The 20,493-nt window shown below is 40.3% G+C and overlaps 1 protein-coding gene across 8 annotated transcripts in view; it reads right to left on the reverse strand.

The window, feature by feature from the left end:
* wdr27 (WD repeat domain 27) overlaps window positions 1-20,493 on the reverse strand; it is a 526,425-nt gene that overhangs the window by 269,259 nt on the left and 236,673 nt on the right. For 7 of the 8 annotated variants that reach the window (XR_015758354.1, XM_087991151.1, XM_087991149.1 and 4 more), the window contains one exon: window positions 6,133-6,235. Coding sequence is in view for 7 of the 8 variants with exons in the window: in XM_087991151.1 (XP_087847277.1) it covers window positions 6,133-6,235 (103 nt within the window). In the remaining variant the exon portion in view is untranslated. Of the gene's footprint in view, window positions 1-6,132; window positions 6,236-14,162; window positions 14,184-20,493 lie in introns of those variants that run through there. The other variant, XM_087991154.1, reaches the window with a different exon arrangement.

A 20,493-nucleotide genomic window follows, 5' to 3' on the forward strand; every position in this document is an offset into this window, starting at 1 on the left:
GTTATCCTTTCTTTGTGATGCTCTGCCCTCATGCAGTAGTCTCTCCAACTAGTGAAACAACCTCTCCAGGTCCACTCTATCCAGATGTCTCAGTATCCTGTGTTATGAGGCAGAGGTCGAACCTCACACGCCCCCCTCCGTCTAATAACTAAACACCCAGACAGGCTCACCCCACCACATAATCTGTTAAAAAAAGTGTGAAAAGTGCAATAACTGACCTCTCACCCCCAAACTGTTAAAATGTGGTTAAATAAAATGAAATCCTTTCATTCACTCAATAATCAGCAAGTGACAACTTATTTTTCTAATTCCAACAGTGAACAAATTAACAAAACTGCTAACAAACCTAACAAATCCCCCCAAACTGCTGACTATCTAATGGTATGCTGCTTCAATAAATACAAGTCCCACTTATACAACAAAACAATAGAATTTAGTCTCTCAAAATTACAAGGTTATGTCTTCTGGACTTTTCTGTGACTTCTCCTTTGAGCTTTTTTCAGGAAAGCCTCCTCCTTCGAATGTTTGCGTCAGGAACACCTCTGTCCGCCGAACTCTGGTCAGGAATATTATCTAAGGGTGCCACTGTACTTTTAGTCAGATGATAGTTACTCTGAGAGCTGAGAGAGCTAATCTCTTCAGATGGCAGTTTGCTCTCTGATGATTTTCAGATGCCCTCTTCTTTTATTTTTTTTTCAGTCCCCTAACTGAGGAGACTCAGCATCTCCTGTTTATTATTTTTATTAAACAAATTACAAAAACAGTTTACAACAAACAGTTACATTTACAGCTGCATACAAGAGACAGCAATTTTACAAGGGAGAGGAGCAGCAAAGCCAGGCCCCAAACCCTACCATACATTTTTCAGGGACATGAGGACAAACCTCAAATCCCAGTTTCACAAAGATATAAAGAGACAACAGCAGTGACAGTTGTAGCCCTCTTCTTTTATTAACTTCTTTGCAATCTTTTGTCAAAACCATCAGTTTTAAATTTAATTGGTCGTTAGTCTCCAAGTGCCTGGTTTAAATTAATTGGCTAAATTTAAAAATCTGTGTTTTGGTAAAAATGCTGCTTTGCCTGCTGATAGTATAGCCTTTTGATACAAATGAGCATTTGCAACTGGCAAGCTACTGCCCACAGATACTCATTTTCAAATCGTTAAGCATAGAAAACATAAAGCACATCATCTTTTAAAGGAACCATGCATTCTTGCCCCTATTATTTTACAAACATCAAATTCTAACATCTTGCTTTGTAATCCACAAATACTCTACCCAACTTCACAACACCTATAACTTTCATTCAGATCCCCCCTCATCCTCATAACTTGATCAAGTACAGATTCAGAGTCCTCAACCACTCCCTCATATGACAAGCCTTTCAACCCCAGGATCACTCTTGTAAACCTCCTCTGGACTCCCTTAACACATCCTTCTCTTAACACAGCACGTCCTTTCTTGGATACGGATTCCAAAACTGCTTCCAAAATTCTAAATGCAGTCTGATCAGAACCTTATCCAGCCTCAGCTGTACAGCCTCTGCTCTTGCATTCTAGCCCTCTCAAAATTAATGCAAACATTGAATTTGTCTTCCTATCAACTGAACCTACTTATTAAGCTTAAGAAAACCCCAAATTACGATTCCTTTAGAGTTTCTAAGTCTTTTCCTGTTTCGAAAATAGTCTTTCCCTCTATTCTTCCTACCAAAATATGAGTATAACCTCATATTTTCTGATGTTGCATTCCATCTGCCACTTCTTTGCTCACTCTCCTAGCCTGTCCATGTTCTTCTGTGGCTTCTCAGCCTCCTCAACACTACCTGTCCCTCCATCTATCTTTGTGTCATCTGTAAACCTTGCAACAATGCCCTCAGTTCCTTTGTCCAGATCGTTAAGACATAACTTAAGTAGTTGCGATCCCAACACAGACGTCTGTGGAACTCCACTAGCCACTTGCTAACATCTTGAAAAAATCTCCTCTCTCCTCAATCTTTGCCTTCTGCCAGTCAACCAATCTCTACCTATGCCAGTCACCTGCCCCTAACACCATTGGCTCTTCTCATATTTGACAACCTCCTGTGCAGCATTTTGTCAAAGTCCTTCTGGAAATCCAAATAAATCATGTTCACTAGCGCTCCTTTGACTAAGTTGCTCATCAGCGCTTCAGCAATTCTAACAGATTTGTCAGGCGTGACCTCCCCTTGACGAAGCTGTGCTGACTTAGCCCTATTTTGCAATGCACTTCCAAGTACTCCACAATCTCCTCCTTAATAATGGACTCTGAAATCTGGCTAACTACTCAAGGTCAGATTAACAAGCCTGTGAATTCCTGTCTCCTGTGTCCCTCCCTTCTTAAACAGAGGTGTTACAGTCACCATTTTTCAGTCCTCTGTTGGACTCCAGTGATTCCTGAAAGATCCCCATCTATTCCTCCACAATCTCTTCAGCTTTCTCCTCTAGAACTCTGGGGTGTAGTCTATCTGGTCTGGGTAATTTATCCACCTTCAGACCTTTCAGCTTCTCCAGCACCTTCACCTTAGTGATGGCCACTGCACTCATATCTGCCTCATGACTCTCTTGAAGTTCCGATATGCTGCTGGTGTCCTTCACTTTGAAAACTGATGCAAATTACTTATTCCATTACTCTGCCATTTTTTTGTTCCCCTTAATCCTTCTCCAGCCTCATTTCCAGTGGTTCAATATCCATTCTTGCCTATCTATTCCATTTTATGTACCTAAAATAACACTTGCAATGCTCTTTTACATCACTAGCCAGTTTACTATCATATTTTATTTTCTTCTCCTTTTTTTTAGTTAGCTTCTGCTGGTTTTCAAAGGCTTTCCACTAATCTTCACTACATTGTAAGCTTTTTCTTTTGCTTTTATGCTGTCCTTGACATCCCTTATCAGCCATGGTTGCCCCATCTTCTGCTGTGCCTTCTGAATTACCCAAAAACACTCCTGCCATTGATGATCCACTGTCTTCCCTGCTAGGCTCCCCTTCTAATCAACTATGGCCAGCTCCTCCCTCATGTCTTTGAAGTTACCTTTACTCAATTGTAATACCATTGCATCTTATTCAAGCTTCGCTCTCTCAAACTGAAGGTGAATTTTATTATATTATGGTTACTAGTCCTGAGGGGTTTCTTTATCTTATGCCACCTAATCAAATCTGCCTCATTACATATCACCAAATCCAGAATTGTTTGTCCTCTAAACGGTTCTACCACAAGCTGCTCCAAAAAACCATCTTGTAGACATTCCACAAATTCCTTTGAGCTTAGACAAAGGGTCAATTAGACTCGAAACGTCAGCTCTTTTCTCTCCTTACAGATGCTGCCAGACCTGCTGAGATTTTCCAGCATTTTCTCTTTTGGCCACAAATTCCTAGTCTTGAGCTTTGCGACCAACCTCATTTTTCCAGTTCATCTGCATACTGAAGTCTCCCATGATTATTGTAATAGTGCCTTTCTTATATCTCCTGATTTATCCTCTTCCCTACATCCTGACTACTGCTAGGAACCCTGTACATAACTCCATCAGGGTCTTTTTTCCTTCTATGTTCCTCAACTCCAATTTCTGATCGTTTATTGTTATCAATTTGATTTCATTTCTTACAAACAAGGCAACCCCATTCCCTCTGTCCATCTGTCTGTCCTATCTATAGGATGCAAATCCTTGGATTTAATTTCCCTGCCCTGATCCCTCTGTGATGCCCAAACCATTACACCTGTCAATTTCAATCTGCACTACAAGCTCTAATACCTTGTTTACTGCACATATTTATGTACAACACCTCTGTCCTTCATTCACTGCCCTGTTCTTACAATTGTCCCCTTTATTTGCTGTGCCTGAAATTAGATTTCTGATGCTTTCCATACTCTCTGTCCTAATACTTCTTCTGGAATTTTTAACTTCACCTGAGCACCAACCCCCCCAACAACTTGTAACTAGTTTAAAGTTCTTGTGATCTTGATTTACTCGATTTGCACCATCAGTTCATCCACCTTATTCTGAAAACTTTGTGCATTAAGATACAAAGCCTTTAAGCTTGCTGTCTTATTGAGTTTCCCTAGACATTTTTTGATTCTTTAGCAAAATATAATATTCATACATTCTGTCCCATATTCTGTCCCTTTCTTTCATTTTCTGATAACAATCAATCCCATCACTAACCAGCAATCCTGTCTTTTCCTTTACCTTTGACATTATAGTTTTCTACACAACTGAACCCATTCCCCCACCCGACATCCTGCTTTACAATAAAGCAAAGAATGCAGGTGGTGGTAAAAATCAACAGGTCTAGCAGCATTGATAGGAATAAAGAGTTAACATTTTGAGTCTGGTGACTGTTCATCAGAACTGTTAGCAGCTCTGAGCTGGGAAAAAGTGGTATTTATGCTGAAGACAGAGTTGAGGAGGTGGCTGGGGTAAGGGAAGAGATGAGTTTTATCCTACTTGCTAACAGTTCTGATGAAGAATCTCCAGACTTAAAATGCTAAATCAATTTTCTTGCCACAGATGCTGCCAGAGCTGCTAAGTTTTACCAGAAACTTCTGTTTTTGTTTTCCACCTCACCCTCCCACTATTTAGTTTAAAGCCTGAGTATAGCCCTAGTAATGTAATTCACCAGGAATCTGCTCAGCATGATTCAGGTGGAGCCCCATCCCATTTCAACAGCTCCCTTCTTTCCTCATTTCTTCCACACTATTCTTTCAGCCACGCCTTTACCTTCTTAATCTTGTTTACCTTGTGCCAATTAGCTCACAGCTCAGGTTGTAATCAGGACATTATCTTTTTGATTTTACTGTTTAATATAGCCCCTAGCAGCTCATAATCCCTCAGGAGAACCTCTTTCCACCCATATTGTTGGTACACAACAACTGAATCTTCCCCCTCCCACTTCAAGTTCCTTTACAACCCAAATGAGATATCCTGAACCAAGCGACCAGGCAACAAACCTTTGGAGCTTTCAATCGTGCCAGAGAGAACAGTGTCTATTTCCCTAACTATGCTCTCTCCTTTCTCCCCCCCCCCCTCAATAATGGCTCCATGATGCTATGGTCAATTTTCTCATCTTTTAAGGGGTGTTACTGCTTCCTTCAGCACAACATCCAGGTAACTCTCCCCTCACTGATGGTCACAGTGTTCAAAGGTCAGACTCTAGTTCATCGATTCTGAGCCAGACTTCCTGAAGCAACCAATATTTGCTATTGATGTTCATACAGCCCACTATGAACCACAGTGGGCTCCACCAGCTCCCACATCCTGCATCGTTTACATCAGAGTGGTGCTGAGAAAGCACAGCAGGTCAGGCAGCATCCGAGGTGCAGGAAAATCGACGTTTCGGGCAAAAGCCCTTCCTCCGGAATGATCCTGATGAAGGGTTTTTGCCCAAAACGTCGATTTTCCTGCTCCTTGGGTGCTGCCTGACCTGCTGTGCTTTTCCAGCACTACTCTGATCTAAACTCTGGTTTCCAGCATCTGCAGTCCTCACTTTTGCCTAGGTATAATGCATTGCCTGGCATTGCATCTCTATTTTATTTATTTTTTTCTTAATTTGCTTTTAAGATTTAGTTAAATATTGCTCCTATTTACCTTCAATCGAAGATAGTCAAATGAGCAGCTATTACCAAGCAATGAACTCACGGTTTTCCTATGATGTCTCATTTTGTCTTATGCAGAGCCCCTACTACTGGGCTTCAATTTAATCTGTTTATAAAAAAAACTTTAAAAATATGAACCAACAGAAAGCAAGCAAAAAGCAACTCTTCCCCTCTGCACTGAATTCCCATGCTGTCTCCAAAGTTCTCAAACTATATACTCACTTGAGTTGTGTCTGGCTCTGGATGAGATCTCTCCTTGCTGACTGTGTAAAGCTTACTGATCACTTTCCCATTCAACTATGTTTGCAGATACAATAGGAAAAGTGTTTTTTAGTTTTTAATAACTGTTGCCAGTAACATTATATGGCATCAAAATTGACCTTGACCTGTTATGCTATGTGAAAGGGGCAATATAAAATGTCAAGTGTTGTTTCATGTGTAAATACAATTCTCTAGCTAATGATGGACATAATTGCAATAAGCAACCTGCAGATACAGTGCGATGATGGTTAAGTGTTTACTTACACACTTGTCCTCAGATCCTGTGACCAAGAATCTCCCACAGGGACTCAGAGCAATCTTGCATGGATGGCAGCGATTGTGATGTCCTTCATATCGACGCACAGACCTGAAAAAACATCACTCACTGTCAATAGAGTTCTCTAGTTTTGGCAAATATTTAAGTCCAGATTACATTTACTCTCTTAATCTGTTGGGAACTGATTTTCTCCTTAATTAGTACATCAAGCTCTGCATGCAAAGCAATTATTATAAAAGTTGAGAAGTGAATTCTTGCCTAGGCTATACTAATCTGAAATACCTGATCTCGCCTGATCTCAGAAGCTAAGCAGACTCAAGCCTCGTTAATATCTGGATGGAAGATTGCCTGGAATATCAGGTGCAGTAGGTTTTAAGAAAGTCCTGTAGCTCATCTGATAGCACTCTGGCCTCTGAACTGGAAGATTGTAGGTTCAAGTCCCACTTAACATTGAAGGGCCTCTTGTAGTTAAGTCCCACCTGTGCCAGAAGTTGATTTAAAAAATGGTTTAACTCTTAAAAAGTGGATTTTACAGCTCAGCTTTTGTTTCTCCTGTAGATACTTGGGAACTTCTTTGACGAGGAAGTAGCACCAACTCACCTTCTTCTACAGTCTAAATGAAAGCTCTTGCTTTTTAAAAGGCTCCTCTTCATTTTTCAAAATACTTATAAATGCTGGAGTGTAAAAGGCTGCATTTTCCCAGCACTATTGAGATTCTGTTGGAATGAGGTTCAGGACTGGAAAAATAGAGGGGAGTTACATCATATTCTTAGGAGACCATTGCAGTTAAAGGCTGCAAGTAGGGTCAACAAAGTGGTCATTGTGGGTGGTTAGCCAATTAGGGCAATTATTCTTCAATTATAAGTCAATATGCACAGTTGAAGAACCACCACCATCACCCTCACCATCCCTTCCATAGTGTGTAGGACTCAAGATCATTCAGGAGCCGTGTCATCATTCAGGATGACAAGCTGTGTGACCACCAGAGCCGAGGATCCATACCTCAATGACAGGATCACAAGAATGATGAGCTATAACCATGCCCATCACTAATGCTGCAGCTACATTCCACACCCCCCCACACTGCCCAGAAGGCCTTCAGCTGTTTATTTTAAGACTTCAACATAGCCAACATGGTGGGTGTCTTAACATGGAGATTTCCTCCTACTTTCCTGCCTGCATTGACAGAGCCTATCACTCCTAGTCAAGATGGAATTTGCTATGACTTCTGAAGAAGTCATATCGGATTCAAATCATTCATTCTTTTTCTCTTTCCACTGATGCTGCCAGACCTATGAATATCTTCTAGCATTTTCTGTGTTTCTGGAATTTATGAAGCTATATAAAGGAATTCTTCGGTGCAGATTGAAATATCACAATTATGTCATCTAAGTATTGGAAGTATGCTAATATATGTTCTTAATAAATTCCATTCTTCACTTACAATTTACCATTGAAATGAAGAAATCAAATGAGATTCCCTTCCTCAATGTATTAGTTGAGAATTTTGAGTTTGAATTTGATTCATTGTTGTTACATGAACAGGTATAGTGAAAAGTGTTGCTTTGCATGTTGTACAGCCAGATCACACCATACAAAGTGCAACAGGATAGCAGAACAGAGAGCAGAACACAATGTTACAGCCACAGAGAAGGTCTAGACAGAGAGAGAGAGAGATCAACATTAACATTTGAGAGGTCCATTCAAAAGTCAGATAGCAGCGGGGAAGAAGCTGCTCTTGAATCAGTTCGTACATGTGTTCAAACATTTATATCTTCTGCCTGAAGGAAAAGGGTGGAAGAGAGTATTTGGAAAATGGGCTATTAACTAAGATCTCCTGAAAGCCAACATTCACTGGCCAAAATTCACCTTGGGATTTCTATAAGATCAATCTTATTGGCAACCTCTTATTGGTGAATCGGGCTCTATCCACTTATTCACTGCATTAGCTTGATGCTGAGACATGGCATATCAAAACTATTCTCTGTGATAACGGATACACTTAATTCACTCATTACTTGTTATCGATCACATATATTCATGAAAGACATATGTCCACTATTTTTGGCTCTGAGCGGTGGACAGTCTACCTCAGATTATGCAGGAAGTGGAAGGGATCTCAACAATATGAACAACAGCTGGAGAACTGTCTCATGCTGCTACTATGCAGTAAATCCACAAATGGTTTTATCCAATAACAGAATGTTGCCATCAAGCCTAAAAGGCGTTTTGCTTACCACAAGAATGAGTAATGTGATGTATGAGTTTCAATGCCAGTGTTATGCCAAGTATGTATGTACAGCTCAATGACTGGCAGATTATATCAAACAACATGCCACCTTGACCATGCTGGCCCATGCTCAACAATCTCTCACTAACAAGCCTCAGAAAAGTATATCCACTATAATGTGTGATCCTGCAATTGAAAATCATTTCTCAAATAACCCGGACTGTAAGAAGAGTTTTACGAGAAAGGTCATCAGTCAAGCTCACAGTGTGATGCATTTGTGTGTGCTAGAAGCGAATACTTAAATACTCAGGATCTAGAATGTAAGCAAAAGGAATTTGTTCATCTATTGCATCTCTTATAAAAGAAAATGGTCATGGAGGCAGCCAACCTCATCTATCAAGGAAGAACATCGTATTATTTACTGATACAGCTCGGGAGATATTTTTTGGCCCTTTTGGGGTCTTACTGGAAGCATTGAAACAAATCTTTTCCATCTCAAAGTCAGTCTTGTCCCACATTCTGCATATAACCACATAAAGCATTTCATTTCAGGAGGCTATTACAGAATTTATAAAGAAAGTGAGACCTTTTAATAAGCTCAAAAAAACAGATGTCAAAGATGAAGGGGAAAATCTAGTAGTGGAGTCTGAAACAATTACTGAATAAATATTTAGCAGCAGTTTCTAGTAAGCATGAGAATGAAGGTGTACTATGAAGAAATTGATAATATTATATGGAAAGGAATTGCTTCTGTAAAAATGAACAAAATAGAGAAACATCAGGGGCTGACAGCATACACCAGACCACTGAAGAAGAGATATTACAGACGCCAACTAAGTTTTTCAATCATCCTTGGAAGTTATATATTAAATAAGGTCTTGGTATTGAGTAGCCAATTAATATTTATATTTAAGGAAGGAGTAAGGGTTAACCTTATTAACATAACATGAATTTTGTGTGGCCTCTGGGCTGGAAATTTAATTTAGACCCATATATTGCTGATATAGGGGATATGCTAGATTTGTGCATCAATATGTTGAGGGCCTGAGGCCCCCTTGACACTGGTCTTTGGTCTTCATCGGCACACTGGACATCAAGAGCAATTTTGTTGTCTCTAGGAGGAACCATGAAGTGGGTTAGCCACCTCCCAGCTGCCTTCATATTTGAATCTTGGGGAAAGGCTGAGGTGCCAAAAGGGATGGTGGGGAGCGTTTGGAATGCATGGGTGAACTGGCAGAGCCCAGCCATTGGGAAGGTAAATTAGGAATGATATGGAAAGTGGGGTTGAAAGGGAGGAAGGGTCCCAATCGGGAGGAATTAGTGATGGAAGGAGGTCAGGAGGGAAATGTGCAAGAGTCAGTCAGGGTGCAGAAGCAACCATCAGAGAGCTGAGTGGGAAGTAGTTACTGAAGTGCAGTCCTCTAGGCTCCATAGTAAAGTCAGCATATTTCAAAACGTTACGTTTTTAGTGGTAGCCTTTGTGACCTGTGGTACCTATGGTACTCAAATATATATATTTTTAATTTCTGCATTATTTTCATATTCATTAACTGTCAATTGTGCATCCATCATGAAGTTATTGAATATGTTCAATGGTACAGACTATTTAACTTACAAGCTGAGCTCTAGCATTTAAGCCTTCATCTGTGAAGTAATACAATTTTAATTGTGTTTATATTACTTAGTTTCCTAAGTTAGTATATACTTCCATGTCAGCTAAGCATGTGGATGTACGCAAAGGTACATACAGTTTTATTGGTATTTCTGGTGTCTTCACTGAGTTTTTTATTTCTCAGTAACCTACATCCAGGTGTCTTCTCAACAACATTTTTTTTAAAAAGTTTCATGGAATGTGTTAACTGCAAGTCACACCAGCTCCTGAAGGATGAATACACACCCTTAAACAGGGATTTTCTGAGATTGTTCAGTGAAAGGGAGCAACTCCATCGAGGAATTATGTGCACTAAAGGCAAGGCCAATGTTTTTTGCCCATCCCTAACTGCCCTTGAAATTAGCATTGCTTCTTTTTTGGAATCACACGTAGGCAGAACCAAGCGAGGACATCAGATTCCCTTGCTGGATGGGTTTTTACAACAATCATTGACAGTTGCATGGTCACCACAACTGAGATTAGCTTTCAATCTGGTTTTATTAATTAACTGACTTTAAATTGTACCAGATGCTGTGTTGAGACTTTTACTGCTGACTGCAGAGAATTAGCCTGGCCCCCTGGATTACTAGGTAAAAACAATGACTGCAGATGCTGGAAACCAGATTCTGGATCAGTGGTGCTGTAAGAGCACAGCAATTCAGGCAGCATCCGAGGACAGGCAAAATCGACGTTTCGGGCAAAAGCCCTTCATCAGGAATAAAGGCAGAGAGCCTGAAGCGTGGAGAGATAAGCTAGAGGAGGGTGGGGGTGGGGAGAGAGTAGCATAGAGTACAATAGGTCAGTGGGGAAGGAGGTGAAGGTGATAGGTCAGGGAGGAGAGGGTGGAGTGGATAGGTGGAAAAGGAGCTGGGCAGGTCGGACAAGTCCGGACAAGTCAGGGGATCGAGTTGCTGGAGGTTAGAAACTAGGATGAGGTGGGGGAAGGGGAAATGAGGAAACTGTTGAAATCCACATTGATGCCCTGGGGTTGAAGTGTTCCGAGGCGGAAGATGAGGCGTTCTTCCTCCAGGCGTCTGGTGGTGAGGGAGCGGCGGTGGAGGAGGCCCAGCACCTCCATATCCTCGGCACCTCCATATCCCACTCTGCCGAGGATATGGAGGTGCTGGGCCTCCTCCACCGCCGCTCCCTCACCACCAGACGCCTGGAGGAAGAACGCCTCATCTTCCGCCTCGGAACACTTCAACCCCAGGGCATCAATGTGGATTTCAACAGTTTCCTCATTTCCCCTTCCCCCACCTCATCCTAGTTTCTAACCTCCAGCAACTCGATCCCCTGACTTGTCCGGACTTGTCCGACCTGCCCAGCTCCTTTTCCACCTATCCACTCCACCCTCTCCTCCCTGACCTATCACCTTCATCTCCTTCCCCACTGACCTATTGTACTCTATGCTACTCTCTCCCCACCCCCACCCTCCTCTAGCTTATCTCTCCACGCTTCAGGCTCTCTGCCTTTATTCCTGATGAAGGGCTTTTGCCCGAAACGTCGATTTTGCCTGTCCTCGGATGCTGCCTGAATTGCTGTGCTCTTCCAGCACCACTGATCCAGGATCCCCTGGATTACTAGTCAGGTGACATTACAATGATGTCATTGTCTAGACCACATACCTTTGCTGTGCCCATGTAAAAACACTCCAAGACATATAGAGTCATAGAAATGTACAGCACGGAATCAGACCCTTTGGCCCAACCCAATCTAGTCCCGTACCCGTACGAAGCTATAAATCTTTAATGCATGTTATTGCTCCAAACCAGTTGCTCCCTTTCACTGAGGGAGAAAAGGGGCAACTTCCCTTTGAGGGTGAGCATTGGTCCTTCAAGTTTTGCTGACTCATAGCCAAGCAGCTGGCAGATGTGCTCCTCCAATGTACATTTTCCATGTGCAGGAAATCTGTTGAAATAAACTAGCAGGACAACATTTCAATAAACTGGATCCCATTGCTGACAACGGTGACTTGCCTTGCAATATGTAAGATAGCAGTCTCAAACTTGCCAGATTCTGGAGCTTGTGGCTTAGCAGTCCTTCAGCATGATGTTCTCCTCAGGATTAAGGTTTGCGGTACTATCATTAGCGAGGAAACAGTCCAGGCATGGATTTGTTCACTTTCAGTTAAAAATATTTATGTCCATGTAGTGTCTCTCAGAAATGGCTCAAGTTACTTTACATATAATTAACTAGTTTAAACTGTGGTTGTTATGTAGGAAAATTCAAGGGATTAAAAGAAAACGTTTCAGCTTTTATTATGCTGTCTTGGACATCATGCTGAGTTTGACATCCTACATTCCTTTTCCCAACATGATAGCTCTTATTGTAGGTCTTAAAATGACAAAACACTACTGGGGAAAAGTCAAAATTTTCAATCACCTATTTTAGCGTCAGTCTTGGCAAAGAACTGCAACAAGCCATTCCTTACCAACGTTAACGATTACCTTGAGCCAACTGGTTAATATTTCTCTTATCCAACCAAAGACTTTAACCATTTCCTTCCTCTGAGTTCTTTTGGTAGGGCAAGGAGGCAGTCATCAAATCCACTCCAGCCAGATCAGGAGTCAAACTTCATGCTGTTGCACCAATCTGATCCAAACTGGTCATCTAACTAAGAAAGCTAACCAGCCCCACCAAGGACTCTGAATTGGTGTGACAACACATACTTTTATGTGCATGCTGTAGTCGGAGCAATGGACAGTTTCGGTAGAGGCTCCAATTTCTTTTCATCACATGGCCAATCAGGAATCTTGTCTGCTTTTACCACCCGCCATCAGCACATGTTGGAAGGATTTACAAGTTGATACTCAGCCTATTTGGCTACATTCAGAATGCACTTTCTTCAGCCATTAAGTGCCAGAGTTAGACTTGACACTGACATGCTACCAACACCCCCACAAGAGTTCTTCTTAACCACATTAAAGATGGAAATTCATTTAGGACCATTTTCTGAAATACACATCAGTCAGGAAGCCCAAAATCAGATAAACTTTTCGGATCCATCCTAATATTCCTTTCCGATGCTCTGCATAAAACTTTGATAATACTTTCTTCAGAGGTTTTACTTCTTAAAAGGCACAATATAAATTGTTGTATTATTGTTAGGAAATGCATTCAGGGCAATAGTGTTAGCTCATCAGTTAATCAATCATCAATCAAGGGGCAAAAGACATCATTTTACAGGATACATAGAAATCCATAAGTAAATCCAGTCCAATGGGAAGAAAAATTAGATGATAGTTGTGCCTAATGAGATCATATAAATTTAGTGCTGATGATTGCTCTGATATACAGTGCACAACTCAAACACCTCTGCACTCAGCTGGAAGGCTCATTCTGGTGATTTGAGTAATTCAGTGATTTTAGAATGATAAATTAAGAAAACTGAAGAGATTAGAATAATATTTAGAAACAAAAAATTGAGGATTCTGAATTTTTGTAAGAAGACTGAAAATTGCTCTGCTAACATTGTTCTAAATAATGCAAACAAACCTATCTGGATGCAAACGTGTACCAATATGTAGGTTGTAAGGCTGACAACAAAGAATGTTAAAGCAGCTGTTTTATGTTTGTCAATAATAGCAACAAGCACATAAATAAATCCTTTGGGTTTCTTGGAACTGCTGGAAGAATCAGAGTTCAATGTTAATTTGTTCTGACTATGTTAAAACTGTACAGAACTGAACTGCTTTAGTGACTATATTTGCATGTAAAGATTTTTATGAACAAGGTATATTTTTCAAATTAAAAAAAAAATAAATTCTATGTGTCTTTAAGTTATATGGTGCAAAACTATCATGTGAGAGTTTTCATGGGTTAAGAAATTACATTGCCCATTATCTTAACAGAATGATGAACATAGAAACATAGAAAATAGGAGCAGGAGTAGGCCATTCGGCCTTGTGAGCCCGTGCCTCCATTCAATATTATCCTGGCTGATCATGCAATCTCAGTCTCCCATTCCCACTTCCTCTCCATACCCCTTGGTCCCTTTAGCTGCAAGGGCCATGTCCAGCTCCCTCTCGAATATATCTAATGAACTGTCCCTAACATCCTCCTGTGAGAGAGATTCCACAGGTTCACCACTCTCCGAGTGAAGAAATTCTTCCACATCTCAGTCCTGAATGACTTACCCTTATTCTTAGACTGTGAACCTGTAAATAAAACAACAAATTTTCACACAATCACAAAATATTAAGTGATTAGATACTAAAAATGTAAATAAATGACTGGCATTTATATAGCTTTTTTAAAAATTACTAGGTGTGTCCTAAAAGCACACTTTAGTTCACAGCTTCCTTTCAAAGCTTATATTGATATTCAGGTTACCTAGACCAGTCACTAAATATATTCAAATTGAAATGATTAACAATACTATTTTGTTTGCCATGTCTTAAAATATGCATGTTACAAAACCACAACATGATTGTCTTTGATATGCTAAGAATTCCAGGCTAACAATATAGCAATGTGAATGATCAATGGGTTTGCTATGCCTGAGAACTTATGCAATGGTGTGGGTGGAAAAGTCCCAGTGAAAATGAAATTCATATTCCCACTGTCGTTACACGGCATACTTGAATCATTGGTATCCTGCAATCTCTTTGTTAACTTAAAAAAAAAGATAAACTACAAAAAGCTCACTGGAAACATAAGTTATGTAAAATAAATAAAATCTGTTGTGACCACAAGTCAAATACAATGCACTATACCACTCAAGAGAAGGCTCATAAATCAGCTGCAGCAGTTAGCTTTAGTTCTGGAGACATGTGTCATATCCACCCATGGGCCAATATGCATATTCCATGCAATGACCTTTCACAGAAAACAGAGCTGTTTTAAACAGGATCAGGAGGTATTTTATATATTGTATATCTTATTTACTGCGACTTCAGCTTTGATCTGCCAAGGAGTCTATAATTTCCAACAACACTAACAGGACTGCCGGTAAGGTCACCAGGAGGATAAATTGTTTATCCAACAATGTGACAGTCAAACTGTGGCAGACTGACTCAAACATCCATTATCCAAGAAGAAAGCATCACGATTTCCGTTAGGCTTTGGTCCCTTTGGGATAAAATTCTCGACTGATCTTTGAAAAGATTTAAGTAATGCTTCTGCGATGATTCAGTCTGTGCACAGCTGAGTTACAAATTCTGAACAATCTTAGATAGTCTATAGTTCCAAAGAAGGCATGTCGTACACAAAATGTTAACTCTCTTTCTCTCTCCAGAGATGCTGCCAGGCTTGCTGAACATTTCCAGCACTTTCTGTTTTTATTTCAAGCCATCAACATCAGCACTATCTTGCTTTCACTGAAAAATCTTGCATCCAATTTCTGGTGTGCTCTAAATTAGCTGGGACTACAGTTGGCTCAGTACCACTGACTAGAATAAGACAGTCGGCCAGCAAGCTCTTCCACATGTGTGGGAATTGGATGAGGGAAGGATCGAGATTGGCTTTGATGTCTCCATGAAGGTGAGGAAATTGTATCTGTGCTAAAACCCAATGTCTAGGACAACAAATGCATAATGGACATTTAAACAAGTGACCAATGGGCTGCTATTTATATGACTGAAACGCAGCAGAACTCAATGACTTCAAGAAAGGAGCAGGGAAGAACATGAGAAAAAAGATCAGTATTTAGGCAAACTGAGGAAGGGTCACTGGACCTGAAATGTTAACTTTGATTTCTCTTTACAGATGCTGCCAGATCTGCTAAGCTATTCCAGCAACTTTTGTTTTTGTTTCTGATTTACAACATCCGCAGTTCTTTCGGTTTTCATCATTTAGGTATCTCCTTTTTAAGTCTCATTAGTTAACTATTAACTATTGTAATTTTCCTAAGAAAAGACGTAACAGTGCAGTGACCGTTTCATTAGAGAAATCCCTTCTGGTCATAGATAATTTATATTCTCCTTCTTGACTGTAATCTAGACAAGGTGAAAAGCTCACATGCCTCCACTCCTTAGAGCCAAGAAAGTCAAGGGATATAGGCTCATCATAATGAATGAGTAATGGTTGATATCCAGCATATTCTGGCTATGCTCTCTGTATGATTTGAATGTAGATCTATGAGAAGCTGACTCCAGTAGTATCAACTGCTTACGATAAAGTGAAAAGTGCATGGAAAATTCCCTACCACATTGGTTTGACTTTGCAGCCTCACATGAAGATGGAAATGACTATTTCATTTATCATTTCTGTAGGCAGTTTTCTTTCATTTACTTATGGGATGTGCAAGTCACTGGCTAGGCTAGCATTTATTGTCCATCCTAAGTTGTGGTTAAGGAAGCAATACCAAGCTGCCTTCTTGAACTACTAAAGTCCATTTTCTGTAGGTAAACCCACGATGGCATTTGGAATAGAGTTCCTAGATTTTGACCCAGTGACACGGAAGGAACAATGACATATTTCCAAGTCAGGATGGTGAGTGGTTTGGAGGAAAAATTGGATTTGAATTTGAAATTAAATTTGAATTAGCTTTATTGTCACATGTACTCAAATGAGTACTGTGAGAAATATATATGTCGCCACTTATAGCCCCATCTCAGGTAGAGTACCAAGGTATAATCCTTAGTTACAGAGTAGAGAAATGAGGAAAAGCAAGGTTACATTACAGTTATACAGCGTATAACCATACATCAGAAAATACAAGAAGCGAAGTTAAAAAGAAAAACATGTGGTCTGACTGCTGGCTGCCGTCATGCTCTGTGCTGAGCCACTGCTGACCCTGCTCTGGCCACTGGTCGCTGATGTCCCCACTCTGCCCCGGCATTTCTGCTGACCCCACTTCAGAGGCTGGGAGTCAGAGGACGGGACTGGGTTTCCGAGACCAAAAGAAGAGAGAGAAGGGAGGAAAGAGGGAGAAAAAAAGAAAAAGAATGGGCATATTTCATTCTTGTACAAGAAACAGAAATCTTCCATCTTAGAACATTCTCTTAAGCTGTCTGCATTAATCTGTTTATACTCTGTATAAACAGGCCTTAGGATTGCACTGTTGATGACCCAGAGATCATAGATCAGGACAGCACAGGAACAGGCCCTTCAGCCCACTATGTCTGTGCCAACCATGATGCCATTTTAAACAAATCTCACATGTCTGCACATGACCTGTATCCCCCTATTTCCTGCCTGTTCATGTGTCTGTTTAAATGCTTCTTAACAGTTGTAATCATATCTGCTTCAACCAGCTCCCCTGGCAGCACGTTCCAGGTACCGACCACCTTCTGTGTAAAAAGTGCTAACTCCGCCTGCACTCATCCTTAAGTTCTTCCAACTGCATGTATGTCCCTGCACTGGATGTTTTGGAATGTTTGCATTATTAGTGGTACTGTGCAGATAGTGTCAAAATCTTTGAAATTAATCCTTAAGTATGCACATACAATTATTGATAATAATCTTGCTATATCCACAAAGGAGCAAACAGTCTGGTAACCTCAAGCAGAAAAAACAAAACACCAAATACAAGAGCCTACTGAATCGCGTGCTATGAACACCAGCTTCTGCAAGGCAAGGAGGAACACCAAGTTCAAGTGAACCACAGCTAACAGCATCAAAAGAAGTTGTTTCATTCTTTGAAATCTGCAAGCCTGGCGCTCAGTAAGAACCCACGAAACGGGTAGAAGTAAAATGAGTCATTGTTTCCTAGCAATGCTACAATGATTTCTTGCCAAGCCTGCCCACAGCAACACTGGCTCGAGAACAGTTTATTTTTTTTTCAGAACTTAACAACAGTCACTTGACATTAAAAACAGCTTCATGTCAGACAATGACAACTTACATCTTTGGTTCTAAAATCCAACCTGTTTAGAAATAATAGTCAGAGAGATTAGCAATGAATTCATTGAAATTAGCAGGTCTGCAAATTGTCCTGCCAAGCTTTCTTTTATTCTTCTTTCTGATGTGAAGACACAATTTATTTGAAATACTTATTTGTGACATTTTCTATTCCAGTCGATGGCTTGGTAATTGGTTGGGAGATAGGGGCTAGAAAGTAGGAATAAAGGGATTATTCTTTGCTTCGTGGAGATATGATGAAAGATGTTCCCCAGGGTTTGTACTAGATTCTCAGCTTTTCACCACATACCTCAATGACTTCAATTAACAAATAGAGAGTTATATATCCCAGTTCGTTAATATCACTGTCAGTGGGCACATGGCGTCGCACAGGAAGCTATGGAGGTAGAATGACTGACTCCCAGGATGTAATTTGCAGATAACATAATTAGTGGAGGAACTGTAGTCATTATTGCAACTTGTTCTATGCTGAAGTAACAGAAGCTACAACAATTGAATTATAGCGCAGTTAATTCCTCTCAACAAATTTAAAAGTAGATAAATGGACCATTTTCAAAATTTCAAATAAAGGGTTTCCAACAATAATCAGATAAATATTAGTCTAAACCTGGATGCAGTTTGTGAAAACAGATGTCAATTTCTTGATCTTAGCTGGAGGAGAACAATCATTTACCAGAATGAGAGAAAGGAGGAAACTCTAACAAAGGTTTATTGGAACTGAATTTTACATCCCACATCCTTCGGAATGGGTTGCAGGTAGAAGACTCCATGACTACCACCTGCTGCGCTGTAAGTTTACCATTGGTAGGGAAAGTATTGAGAGGCCTGTCTGCCTATGTGTCAATTGAGGTCTTTAAGTGGTTTCTTACGGACCTTATTACACTGCCACTGCAGTTTAACCAACAATAGAAGGGCCCATGCCAAGCATCTTTCAACCTAGCATCTTTCACTGTGCTGACTGATTGCAGGTAAGGTAGCAATTTAACAGATGCTCTGGGTCCATTGGAGCTTCCACTTGCCAAGGTATTCCCTCTAGAACCCATGGCATGTTTATCCCAAGCTCCCCAACCCCTGTCTTCTAGCCTGACCTCACTAAAACCTCCCTGACAACTTATCTTTAACTACAGGTCCATGGCTCTGTTGTGGTTTCTGGTTAAAACACTCTACCAGTTGGAAATGGTCTGAGTTTTCCCATATATTTGGCCTCGAAATATACAAGAGGTTTTTAAGGAGATAGATGTCTTGAAATTTATTAACACTACTTAATGGCTACAAAATCTCAGACTTACACATAGTCTGGGTTCTGTGCTTAATACTGCATCCAGGTTTAGATTAATATTTATCTGATTATTGTTGGAAACCCTTTATTTGAAATTTTGAAAATGGTCCATTTATCTACTTTTAAATTGGTTGAGAGGAATTAATCAATTGTTGTAGCTTCTGTTACTTCAGCATAGAAACAACAACAACTGCTACTACATCAAGAATGTCTACTGAAGTTGAGGGAGGTACCTTTATATGTGATCTCACCTAATTGTCTTAAAAACTTGCCTGCCTGGTTTGGAATGCATATAATAATATAACGGGCTCCTTGTGTCAGTTTCAACTCAGTAGTATGCTTGCTTCTGAGTCAGGAGATTATGCATTCAAGTCCTGATGTAAGACTTAGGGGACACTTGAGGCTCTGTGGTGGTATCCCTATCTCTGGACCAGAAATCCCACGTACTCCAGAGCTATGTCATAACAGGTTGATTAAAAATATCTACAGTGTGTTCCTTGCCTTGCTGGGACTGGATGCAGTCCCAGCATGGCAACAGCTTCCAAAGATGATTCTGAAATTAGAGATCTGCCGCGTATTTAAATGGTTAGCAGCGCTCAGAAGTAGAACTTCCTGTCCAGGAAGGATGCGGGCAGAAGCACAGAAGATCCATTTTGAACCATTTAAAAGTGTGACTTCCAGGGGTGCATCATTAAATCTAGCTCATGATAGTTTGTTATACTGCTTTCGGCAGATGGAAACTGTAAAGCATGTTGGAAGCTCCTAACATCATGAAAGGTCCTGCAAACCTACTTTTGTCTTTTGTAAACCTTTCAATATTTTGGAACTGACATTAATCCTCCAGTTACACTCGAATCTCTTCGTGGGCAGTTGTGGAACACACTTGCAGATATGGAACATTTTTCAATAATCTTTAAACATATGATGGTATTCAGAAAAGGCTACTTCCACAAAAAGGAATATTAAATTATGCAAAGTCCTGTGGTTGCAATAGGTTAAAGCTGATCCATTTATTTTACCACAACCTCTTGATTTTCCATAACGCTTAAGGATTAAGAAAGACACTAACAGTCAGTTTAACATCCCAGTACTACTGTTTGCTATGTATTTAATCGATCTTCAAATGGCTTCGCCAAAATCTAAACTTCTTACATATTTGTATGACACATGGGTTAGATTTTAACTTGGGCCATCTGGTGCATTTAGGGCATAAGTAAGTCATAAATAATTTACTGTCTCATTCACGCGGACATTTTCACAGGCCTTCTACTGAAATATCTGTTTCATATTGTAGGATCTTTTAATATAAGAGACTGCCCTTTTACTTTGAGGTCTTATGATGCAGGTGAGACACCAGTCATCCCCTTATAATGAAATACTGTTCA

This window comes from Chiloscyllium plagiosum, unplaced genomic scaffold (assembly GCF_037043375.1).
Source record: "Chiloscyllium plagiosum isolate Xiang-an unplaced genomic scaffold, Cpla_swu_hap1 HiC_scaffold_10, whole genome shotgun sequence".
Classification (NCBI taxonomy): domain Eukaryota; kingdom Metazoa; phylum Chordata; class Chondrichthyes; order Orectolobiformes; family Hemiscylliidae; genus Chiloscyllium; species Chiloscyllium plagiosum.